Source organism: Orycteropus afer, unplaced genomic scaffold (genome assembly GCF_000298275.1).
Source record: "Orycteropus afer afer isolate SDZICR_OR568_19922 unplaced genomic scaffold, OryAfe1.0 scaffold00197, whole genome shotgun sequence".
Classification (NCBI taxonomy): Eukaryota; Metazoa; Chordata; class Mammalia; order Tubulidentata; family Orycteropodidae; genus Orycteropus; species Orycteropus afer.
Window position 1 is genome coordinate 1,616,404 of NW_006921784.1, and position 12,528 is coordinate 1,628,931.

Sequence of the window (12,528 nt, forward strand, 5' to 3'; positions counted from 1 at the left end):
GGGCAGTATTCATATAGAGGGAAAGTTGGACAGACAGGAGTGCATAGATAAGAAGGGCACAGGGAGGGTGTTGTCACAGGGACAGGAAGGGAGGAGAGTTTGTTATGGTCAGGGATGGTAATCGGGGCGAGAAATCAAGTGTAGGCGAACTGTTGAATGTAAAACAAATTTTGCTCTGTAAATTTGGACCCAAAGCACAATAAAATTTAAAAAGGAAAAGCAAATGAATGAGCATGCTTGTATTCCAATAAAACTTTATCAAAACAAAACAAAACAAAACAAAAAAGAAGTGAGGATGGCAAGACTTCAACTTTTTACTTTGGTCAAATCATCAAGAAAGACTAATTGCTAGAAAGGTATCATGTTTGGTAAAGTAGAGGGCCCACAAAAATGAGGGAGGGACACCTCCTACTTACCCATGATCAGGAAGATGGTATAGGACTAGACAGCATTTTGTTTTATACATTAAAGTCACCAAGAGGCGGAGCCAACTCAGTAACTAACAACAGTCCTGGTCCATAGACAATCCTATCTTCAGGGGTAATGGAGAGGTCTTCTAGTGTAAGATGCTGGTCAAATTGGAGGGTGGAGGTGGGGAAAGGTAAGGTGGAAGAGAGAGGGAGGGTGCATGTGCCAGAAGGTAACGCTCTGAGAGGTGGTCCTTCATCTTTGAAGCTCGGAGTCATAGGGAAGAGACCCAACCTGTCTTGCCTGCTTTATCTCCTGCCACATCAGCACCTCCTTCCACCCTCTACTTCCTGCCCACACAACCACCAAGCTACTGCTCCTAGTCCACAAGCTCTCTCAACCTCTGCTCCTTTGCCCATGGTGCTCCAGGGCTGCCAAGTAAAGCTGGCTAAGTGGGGCACAGCATTCACATCATAGGCACCATAGATGTATATCAACAGTGTCTGGCTGATGGCAGTCAAATTTGCACAAAGGTGCCATATGGGCTGGCAGAGACCCTGCTGCTTGTTCTGCCAGGAATATCACCCCCACCCCATTCTCCACCAAGCACGCTCCTGCTCCATCCTCAAGACCCCCTTCAGACGTCCCCTCCTGCAGGAAGATTTCCACCCATCCCTCCCACCAGGTTTCCTAAATGGATCAATGGTTAATAACATCCATCAGTATCAACTACTGATATGGGAGACGATATTACCTGATATGGGTTTCTAAAGGGCAGGACACACACAATTTGTAATAGGAGAGGTGATTCCAGATGGAATCTGGATAGGATTAAACAGCACTGAATCAGATGTGAGAAAATAATATTCTTGCCAATTTTCTTTGATTGAATCAAGGAGAAAACTGTTTGGTACAAGGGTGTCTTTCACACTTAACCTCAAACACTTGCCAATGACCTATTTTGTCAAAAAGCAAGCAGGTCACAGGATTAGCACCTTCCATAGGTAGTGACATCTGCTGGGCATTAGATAACTGGCCTGCTTTAAGTTGTATTTATTTTAGTGATTGCTATCTATCTATGGCATATGATGCTGATTTTCCATGTCATATAACATTCTAAAGGTTCATTTGCAAATCAATTCATTCAAGCATAAACAGTGAGTTGATTTAAATAGAATGATTAAGTAAATAACAGAACAGATGGTATACAGAGAAATAAACCATGAGGCTGATGCTTGAAGAGCTAGAGTTTAAAACACAGACTTGTTTAAGGGTACAGGCTCTGAAGGAGACACCTACCTGGGGACTAGCTATCTGACCTTGGGCCAGTCACTTTCCCTCTCTGTTTCTCAATTTCCTCCCTTGTTAGATGGGAATAATTATGATACCCAGGTCCCTGTGTGGCACTCACATTTGCTCTCTGCCACTAACCCAAAGATTGGCTGTTCAAATCTATCCAGCAGAAGAAAGGCCTGGCAATCTGCTTCCATAACATTATAGCCAAGAATACCCTGTGAAGCACATTTCTATACTAAACCACTGGGTCACCAAGAGTCAGAATTGACTCAACAATAACTTTTTTTTAAATTGTTATTTGGGTGAAAGTTCACAGAGCAAATTCATTTCCCCTTCAATAGTTCATACACATTTTGTTTCATGACATTGATTGCAATCGTCATAATGTAACTGCTCTCTTCCCACTTCCTCCCTGTGGCTACCTTTTCCCCATGTCCTTTCCTATGCATTCCTGCCCCCTGAGCTATCTCCCTGTGCAAATGCTGCCCTTCTGATCTCCCATAGTTGATTGTTCTAGGGAGTGTATCTACCTGATGTAAATATTCACCTTAATATGCTTGTCTCTTGTTTGGCTGGAAGCCACAGGAGTAAGTTCAATTTCAGGCCTGAAGGGTGACTAAGGGCCATAGTCTTGGGGGTTTCAACAGGCTCTAACAGACCAGTTAGCCTGGTGTTTTTATGATTTTGAGTTTTGTTCCACATTTTTCTCTCACTCTGCCCAGGATCTCCTATCTAGAACCCTTTCTAAGTGGTCGACAGTGACTCTAGGCACCATCTAATTCTTCTTCTGTAGGCTGAGGTTTGCATGCAATTAGTCCTTTGGACTAATTGTTTCTCATTCTTCGTTGCTCTGGACAAGGAGAGATCAATTGTTGCATCTTAGATGGTCACTTGCAAGCTTTTAAGATCCCAGTCACTACTCACCAAAGTAGGATGTAAGACAGTGTTTTTGACAATGGATTCTTTTTAATGCCTACTTCCTGTTGTTGTTGTTGTTGTCAGGTGTCATTAAGTCAATTTTGACTCACAGCAACCCCACAGGACAGAGTAGGGTTTTCTTGGCTGTAATCTTTATGGAAGCAGACCACCAGGTCTTTATCTCTCAAAGCCACTGGTGAATTCAAACTGCCAGCCTTTCCACTGGAAGCCAATCACTTAACAATTGCACCACCCAGGGTTGCTACCTACTTCCTAGAAAAGGAGGTATTCATAGAAGGAAATGCTGAGATAATGTGTGCGGTGAACTTCACAATGATTGCTACTTTTTTTTAATTGTTGTAATTAGTATTATGGCTGAGAAAGTCATATCAGCAACAATGAGGGACCTCAAGGCACACATTTGTTCACACACCCAGGAGACATTTTGACCTTAGAACTTTTATTTGCATGGGAATGACAGGGAAATAGAGCCTGAGGAAGCGATGGGGCATGAGAGCCAGGTGGAGCAGGGACTCACTTGGGGAGCTCAGCAGCCAGGACAGGGAAGCAGCCCTCTCGGTGCCACTGCCTGTCACGCAGGCGGCGCACGGCCTGCATCTGCGGCTGGAAGGCCCCCCACTCATTCCAGTGCCGGAAGTCGCCAGGCTCCAGGAGGTACTGGTACCCACGGTAGCCAGGATACTGATAGCCGACCCAGCTGGGGGAAAGCATGAAGAACAGTGTGGAGACTCTGCCAGCCACCCTGACCTGCACCCAGACCTCACCCTGCCCAGCCTAGCTCTCCAGCTCTCCCTGTGGTCTACTCTTAATCTTTCCCCTCCAGGGTTCAGGCCTGGGTCACAGAGTGCTCCTTCTCCCTGGCTTTGCTCCTTCACCCAGGTTCCTTCTGGCTGTATGTTCCCGCAGTGGTGTTGGTAGAGAATACTGCATAAACCGTGGCCTGCCAGGAGAACTTGGAAATCTTAGAAGATATACAACCAGAATGTTCCTTACTAGCGAAGATGGCAAGACTCCAACTTGCGTCGTTTGCGTAAATCATCAGGAAAGACCAATTGCTGGAAACGACATCATGTTTGGGAAAGTTGAGCGTCAACAAAAATGAGGGAAACCCCAAACATTGTGAGGATGGCACAGCACCAGACTGTGTTCTGCTCTGTTACACATTAAAGTCGCCACAAGCGGAAGCCAACTCGGTGGCAGCAAACAGCAGCCCAGGCCCACAGACGATCCTGGGCAGTGAGTTCGTTTCTCTGACAGGCCTCCATTTCCACTTCTGGAAAGTGGGGATTCTCGTGGTAGTTGGTTTTGTAGGGTATTGTGAGAGCCAAATGGGGAAATGTGCCTAAAGAGCTTGTTCAGCGTGTTGCCTGCGCATGATAGGGAGGTTAACACTCATGCACTACAAGTGAAGAGTAGGGGGTCGGGGAAAAAGCCAGTTGAAGGCAGTGAGGATAGAGCCTGGGGACTGCTTAGCAATGAGGCAGATGAGGCAGGAGCGCTGTTTCAAAAACAGGGTTCCTTTGTGTGTAAGTGGATTTGTATTGGGAGCACATGTTGCGCTGTTGGACACACTGGGGTTCAAATTCTGGCACTGCCATTTACTAGCTGTGGGGATCTGAGCAGATGGCCTTCTCAGAACCTCAGTTTACTGACTGTAAAATGGGATGAGGGTGCAGCTACTTCACTGTCGTCATGGGGAATAGTCAACAAGTATTAATTCACAATGGTTAGCACAGTGCTTGGCACATACTAAGTACTCCAAACCCATTGTCATTGACTTGATTCCAACTCCTAACAGCCCTATAGGACAGCGACCCTGTCGGACAGAGTAGAACTTGCCCCATAGGGATCCAAGGCTTTAACCTTTATGGAAGCAGACTGCCTCTTCTGTCTCCCACAGAGCAATTGGTGGGTTTGAACCACTGACCTTTCAGTGAGCAGCTGAGTGCTTAAGCACTGACCACCAGGGCTCCTTATAGTAAACACTTAGTATGTGTTAATCGTTAGAATGATTGATTTCTAACCTTTATGGTTGCCTCTACTGGCAGGGCCTTTCCCAGGCTTCTCCCCAGAACCCTACCCATCTTTTCTAGGCTGATTTTAGTTCCATCCTCTTAGATTAAACCTTCTCTGATCTGCCCCACTGCCCCCACCCCAACAAACACCCCAAAGTCCCAGGAGCCTTCCTTTCTTCACTGGCCCACAAATCCCCCGTTGGAACCATCTCTTGCCTAGTATTCTTGGTCACCAACTCACAGATGTACTTGGGCCTCCCCTGCTAGGCCAGGTCAGAAAGATCTCACATGGACAGATGGAGGCCTTATAACTGGCAGGGAAAGACCAGGGGTTGTTGGCATGGTTACTTGGAGGCAGGGAGACCTCCTTTGGGCATTCAACCCTTTCCTGTGCTCTCATGGACTCAGGGTCATGGGGCTCTGTTTCAGAAGCTTCAAATCCTGGGAGCTCAAAGCAGAAAAGGTCTTCTAAATTCAGGGGGAATGGCCTGCCCATTGTACAGGTGACAACACTGAGGCACACAGAGGAGATGGGGCTCAGCCAGGTTCCACAGGTCATCCATCAGAGGCAGGGTGACAACCCTGCCTCTGGATTTCTCTGAATATCCTCTTTCCCTAGACACACGCAGAATCAAATGTTCACATCAGCCCTGGCACCTTGCTTACCTATCCCTCAATCCCAGCCTGAGTCTATTCTCCCCATCTCCCAGCTTTTCAGAACCAATGAGCAGCTGTGTTTACACTGACATTAATTAATGTGTAATTAACATGACTCCTGCCCAGAGGAACTGCACTCTGGCCCCAGCCTGGGGACATCTGGCAGGTCTCAGCCTTTCCTAACCCTCTGGTGGGACAACCCATGAGGGCACAGCCTCCAGCCTGTCTGTGCTTGAAGCTGGGGGGTGAGGGCACAGTGGGAGGAATGCTTACGTCCCACTGGACACCCGCACACTGCCCACGCGGTCGCAGAAGCCATAGACCCACAGGCTGGGCACATCGTCCTCCTGGATCTCCATGGTGTTGCCCTTGAAGTTGGCACCTTCAAACAGACAGATCTTGTGCTCCTGGGAGTCCTGAGGAGTGAGAGGGAGGGTCAGGCATGCCGAGTATAAACAGGGGAGAGAAGAACTTTGTGGGTCTCTTGGGTGTTGGGCAGACATAGGAAGTGATAGAGAGCTAAGTGTGGTCAGACCACCATCTTTATTCCCTGGAATCTCATCTTTCTGGCCTGGAGGGCACCCCTCATCTGTGAAAAGAGGGACAGCAATCTCTACGTCAAAGAGGCCTGGTGGCACAATGGTTAAGCACTTGGCTGCTAACCGAAAGGTCAGCAGTTCAAATTGACTAGAAGCATCACGGAAGAAAATACAGCGATCTGATCCCATAAAGATGACAGCCTGGGACACCCTGTGGTTCTATTTTGCCATACAGCATCACTGTGAGTCAGAAAAAGGAGTTCTGGTGGTGCAGTGGTTAACTGCTCAACTGCTAACTAGAAGGCCAGTAGTTTGAACCCACTAGCTGCTCTGCAGGGAAAAGATGTGGCCGTCTGCTTCCATAAAGATTACAGCCCCGGAAGCCCTATGGGGCAGTTCCACTCTGTCCTGCAGGGTTGCTATAAGTCGGAATCAACTTGACAGCAACAGGTTATGAGTTGGAATTGGCGTGACGGCACCTAACAAAAGCAACAATCTCTACTTCATTTTGACATCATGAGAGTTAAATAAGTTAATCCCTCTAGAGCTCTTAGTGCTTTGCCCGGCATACACCAAGTGCTCCAAAAACGTTATTATGGTCAGGGACAGAGAGGTTCAGAGAGGTCAAGGTCTTTGGCCAGTATCACACAACAGAGAAGTATTTCCATGCATCATCGATCAATTGTATGTTTTATATGTATTGGATGAAAGTGAGGAACTGATCCTGGGGGCACCATGAGGCACTGGTGGAACCCAGACCTGAGTGTAATTCCCGCCTCCAACTGCACTGGTGATCTTGGGCATTTCACCCCACCCCTCTGAGCCTCAGTTTGTTCATCTGTTCGATGGGTTGTGCTTGCCTCATGGGGTTGTAAACAATGACTAGGCCGGAGGTCACTCCCCTTCCCTGTCTACCATTCCCTCCTTGTACCCAGCCCACGTGTCCTCACTCACTGTAAGATCCTATACTTGCCCCTGGCCTGCCCCACTGCTCTCCCCAACCCTGGTCCAGGAGCTACTCACCATCTTGATTGGCCGGAAGGACATGAGCCGGTCGCTGCGGTAGCTGCTTGACCACGTGTCCCAGCGTGGGTACTCACCCTTCTCCAGGACGAACATCTCTCCCCGGAAGTTAGACTGCTCAAAGGCGACCCAACTGGATGTGAGAGGGACCGTGGGCATGGGGAAGGCCAGGAGGGGCCGAGGCAGAGAGGAGAGAAATCATTAGCTGAGCTGTTCTCCTTGCTTTCCCACCTCCCCCTTGCAAGGCAGCCCCAAGGCCAGTGGAAAGGTCCAAAGGGAGCCTGACACCAACCAGTGGGTTTGAATCTGGGCTCTGCCACTTACTGGCTGTGTGACCATGGGCATGTGGCTTCACCTCTCTGATCCTCGGTTCCCTCATCTACACTAATATGCGTATTTTTTCTGAGTTGGCAAAGGATTGAATGAGATACTATGTGTGATTATCTAAACAAAGAGGCATTGGTAGTACAATGATAAAATTCTTGCCTTTCATGAGGGAGACCTGGGTTCGAATCCCGGCCAGTGCACCTCGTGCACAGCTCCCACCTGCCTCACAGTGGAGGCTTGTGTGTTGCAATGATGCCAAACAGGTGTCAGCAGAGCTTCCAGACTAAGACAGACTAGGAAGAAAGGGCTGGTGATCTGCTGCTGAAAATTAAGACAGTGGAAACCCTTTGGATCACAATGGCCTCATCTGAAACCAGTCAGGAGCATGACACAGGACTGGGCAGTGTTTCATTCTGTTGTGCACGGGGTCACCTCAAGTCAGGGTCGCTATGAATCAAGCCCAACTTGGGAGCAAACAACAACATCTGAGCTAAGTGTTTCCCCAAACGTAGGACCGTAATTTTAAGTACTACAAGGATTTGGTGTCAAACAACACACAAGGAGAAAGTCATATTCTTCTAAGCTTGATGACAGCTAGGAGAGGCTCAGAGAAACGAGGGAAGGCCTCAGTAAGGTAGATTGACAGAGAAGCCACAACAACGGATTTAAACTTATCAGAGATCGATCAGGAAGATGGCTCGGGCCCAGGGAACCGTTTGTTCTGTGATATGTGGGCTTGCCTTCAGTGAGACCGGACTTGATGTCAGCTGACAGCAGTACAGCCGGGAGGAGGTCTCTATTTGATGCTAATGAACCTTTTGTTGTACTGGGCTTTCAAGTCCATTGGGATTCATAGCGTCCTGGCCAAGATCCTCACAACTGCACCAATAAGCAGCATCACGATAAGTGGAGAAAAGAAGTTGTCCAAAATTTCACATTACTTGGATCCACAATCAACACCAATGGAAGCAGCAGCCAAGAAATCAGACATCGTATTGCACTGGGCAAATCTGCTGCAAAAGACCACTTAAAAGTGTTAAGGAGCAAAGATGTCTCTTTGAAGACTGAAGTGGGCCTGACCCAAGTCATGGTATTTTCGATCACCTCATATGCATGTGAGAGCTGGACAATGAATAAGGAAGACCAAAGAAGAGTTGATGCCTTTGAATTATGGTGTTGGTAAAGAATACTGAAAATACTATGGACTGTGAGAAGAACCAATAAACCTATCCTGGACGAAGTGCAGCCAGAATGCTCCTTGGAAGCGAGAATGGCCAGACTTCGTCTCACCTCCTTTGGTCATGTTGTCAGAAGGGAGCATTCCCTGGAGAGACCATTCCCTGGTAAAGTGGAGGGTCAGCGAAAAAGGGAAGGCCCTCAACAAGATGGACTGACCCAGTGGCTGCGATGATGGGCTCAGGTGTAGCAAGGATCGTGAGGCTGACTCAGGACAGGGCAGTGTTTCGTTCTCTTGTACACAGTGTCACTATGAGTCGGAGCCAACTTGACAGCACCTAAACAGCAACAGCAGTTTTCACAGGAGCAGATAGCCAGGTCTTTTCTCCTGCAGAGCAGCTGATCGTTCAGACTTCTGAGCTCTCTTGTCATATCTTTCTGTCACAAAGGCAGGCCAAGCTCAGGCTACAAGCACCAGCCAGCAGCTGTACAGTCACAGTACTTTGTGTTCACTGTATTAATTTTTATGGATACCTTTTACTTGTTGTTGTTGTTGTTAGCTACCATCGAGTCAGCTCCAACTCTTAGCGACCCTATGTACAACAGAATGGAACACTGCCCAGTCCTGCGCCAGCCTCACAATCCCTGCTATACCTGAGCCCATTGTTGCAGCCACTGTGTCAATGCATCTCATTGAGGGCCTTCGCCTTTTCTGCCGACCCTCTCCTTTACCCAGCATGACATCCTTCTCCAGGGAATGGTCTCTTCTGACAACATGACGAAAATAGCACGGTGAAGTCTGGCCATTCTCGCTTCTAAAGAACATTCTGGCTGTACTTCCTCCAAGACAGATTGGTCGTTCTTCTAGCGGTCCATTGTATTGTCAGTATTCTTTGCCAGCACCACTTTACTTGGAGCCAGTGATTGCAACTTTCCATTTATAAAAGTGATAAAAAAATGTCTTTTAAAATATATTTACTTGTGTAAAAGAGTGTCCATTTAAATGAAACATACGGAATAAATAACACCCCTGGAGGTGCAGGGAGCTTGCATGGCACAGTGGGTAGAGGCATTTGGCCACTAACCAGAAGGTCAGTGGTTCAAACCCACTGTCATCTGCTCCATGGGAAGAAGATGAGGCAGTTTACTTCTGTAGAGATTTACAGCCTTGGAAACCCAATGGGGGTCTCTATGAGTTGGAATCAACTTGACGGCAGTAGGGGTTTATCCCTGGAGGTGCTGGGATGAGGAAAAATCAAGGCAAAGGCTTGAGTCACATGTTGCGTAAAGACAAGGCTGTCACTCCCCGAAACTACTGCCCTGAGGTAATCTTTAAACTTTAAGGCTTTAACCCAAACTAGCCCCTAAAGTCTGCTTTGAACCAAAAAATAAACCAAAACCGAACTCACTGCTGTCGAGTCAGATCCAAGTCATAGAACCCCTCCTTGGGTTTCTGAGGTAGATCACCCAATCGTCCTTCCAAGGAGTGGCTGGTGGGCTTGAACCGCCAGCCTTCTGATTAGCAGTCAGATGCCTTAGGCCCTATGCTACCAGAGCTCCTGAACCAAAAAACAGTTCATCATAATTAGTAAAGCCCACATGCTTTGAGCATTTTGCTCTTTTATCTCATGCACTCACTGCCATTGAGTCAATTCTGACTCATAGTGACCCCCACTGGGTTTCCAAGGCTGTAAATCTTTACAGAAGCAGACTGCCTCATCTTTCTTCCATGGAACAGCTAGGGGGATCGAACCACTGACCTTTTGGTTAGCAACCAAATGCTTTAACTGCTATACCACTAGAGTTCCTTGCTCTTTTATCTAGATAAGATCAAATTGGCAATGGCAACTCGAAAGGTTGGATGGAAGGCTTAGGGAGGGGCCAGTGAGTTTAAGGAAATGGTGGCGGAACAATCTGGAAAAGAATGGAGAGAGAGAATGGTAGGTCAACATGAAGAGTGTCCTAAATTACGCAGGGAGAAATTGTCGAAGTGGTGTATCTTTGGTTGTGCATACTTTCAGTAAAAAACAAAAACAAAAATGGTCAAGGTAGGTCACGGAAGACAACCCACACTCAGTAATTGCTATGGAAACAGTGGAAGGGGGATGACAATGACACCTACCTCTCAGATACCTGTGAGCATTAACTGTGATACGGCATATAACAGGGTTTGTTACATGGACAAGGAGAATCAGAAGTTTGAAGTCAAATGGAGGCCTTCCCAGTACAATCTGGTTAAGGCTGGGAAGTGATCTTATGTAACAGAGACCAGGGCTACTGGGGGAGAGAGGAGGATCCCCAGATGAGAAGGCTGAGAGTAGGGGGACTCCTTGACCCTTGCTCAAGGTGTGTCCGGGAGTTCTCAGGAAACAGAGGCGCTGCTGTCATCTCCCTGGGAGCTGCGGGGACCCAGAGGGAGCTGAGGGTGACGGGCTACCACCATGGATTGAAACAGAACGTGTCCCAGGAACCTCAGGCTCTTGTTGAGGGATGAGCCAACCCACACTAGAGTGACAGAATTGAAAATGTAGACTTGTCCACACAGAATAGAGTTGGATCTGCCTCAGCCCTCCTGGGGTTGGGATGCAAGAGCAAAGGGTGTACGTATGGACTGATGGATTGATGGGTCAGTTGATGATTAATGAGTGGATTGGTGGTTGAAAAGGTGGGTGGGTGAATGGGTGTACACAGGTCATAGACGGGTGGACATCTTATTGATGGCTAGATGATGGAAGAATAATAGAGAGTTGGGTTGATGGATGAGTAAATGGAAGGATGGCTGGATTGTGGATGGTTGGGTGGGTAGATAGATGGACACACACACATAGATATATACACATACACATGTATATTCAAATATACACATATATAACATATACATAACACATACACACATGTATATAACACATATACATAACATGTACATATACTTGTATGCACACAAACCCTAAACCCACTGCAATGGAGTTGATTCTGACTCATGGCAACCCCATGTTTGGATATATAAATGGGTCAGTGGAGGGATGGTTGGGTGGCTGGGTGGAAAAGGAGCCTTGGAAGATGGACTCTGGGAATAGCCCCAAGTCCAAATTCCCGCTCCATTTCCTCGCTGTGTGACTTTGGCAAACCATCTAAGCTCACTCAGCCTCGGTGAGGGGAGAAAGGCATTGCAATCGTTTTGTCAGGAGGTGATGAGAGCTTCAAAGAGGGAAAGCATGAAGCAGGTCCCGCACAGGGCAAGCGTGGCAGGAACATTTATGATGAAATAGAAGGGAAGCTGGAGGTCTGAGCCTATGGAAAGACAGACACTGATCCCACCTCCATCCTGCCCACTTCAGGACTCAGAATGCCCAGTGAGGACCCACTATAAGAGTGGGGACTTAAGGAGCCCTGGTGGCGCAGTAGTTAAGTGCTTGGCTGTGAAACCAAAAGGTTGGTGTTTGCAACCCACCCAGCAGCTCTGCAGAAGAAAGACCTGGCAATCTCCTTCCACAAAGATCACAGCCTAGAAAACTCCATGGGGCAGTTCTTCTCTGTCACATGGGGTCGCTGTGACTCAAAATCGACTCCACGGCACCTAACATCACAACATAGCTCATTTGGGCCTTACGGGCAATGGGAGAGGTGGGGGAAAAATCTGAACTGACAGATGTGGCGTGGTGGTTAAAGTGCTTGGCAGCTAACTGAAAGGTTGGTGGTTCGAACCTACCAGCTGCTCTGCAGATGTGGGAACTGAGGCTTAAGGGGATTAAGTTACTAGTCTAAGGTCACATAATGGTGCCAAGTGTCAGATTCATTTCAGGCAGGGAGCTCTGGTGGCACAGTGCCTGCTAACCAGAAGGCTGGCAGTTCAAACCCACCAGCCACTCCTCTGAAGGCTGACTGGGCAATCTACTTCCATAGAGATACCACCTGGGAAACCCAAGGAGAGGTCACTATGGGTGGGAACCCACTCTGCCACTGAGCTTTTAAGTTCCAGGCGGACATGCCTCCTAGCCCCGCCCCTCTGCTCAGTGCCGAGCACACTCCCCGCCCCTCACTCATCTCATCCTCCTTGTATTTCCCAACGCTGCCTTTCCCACAGCCCAGCCTGGCCCTCACAAGGACCCGGGCACAGCCCCAGAGCACACACCAGCTGCATCTTGGTT

The 12,528-nt window shown here is 48.0% G+C and overlaps 1 protein-coding gene across 1 annotated transcript in view; it reads right to left on the reverse strand.

Annotated features, from left to right (window-relative positions):
* Positions 1 to 3,156: 3,156 nt before the first annotated feature.
* The window catches only part of CRYBB1 (crystallin beta B1), a 16,805-nt gene continuing 7,433 nt past the window's right edge, over positions 3,157 to 12,528 (reverse strand). The window contains exons 2-5 of the mRNA XM_007947988.2: positions 12,090 to 12,097; positions 6,878 to 7,010; positions 5,589 to 5,731; positions 3,157 to 3,340 (exon numbers count right to left, since the gene is read on the reverse strand). Of these exons, the coding sequence (XP_007946179.1) occupies positions 3,157 to 3,340; positions 5,589 to 5,731; positions 6,878 to 7,010; positions 12,090 to 12,097 (468 nt within the window). The remainder of the gene's footprint in view (positions 3,341 to 5,588; positions 5,732 to 6,877; positions 7,011 to 12,089; positions 12,098 to 12,528) is intronic.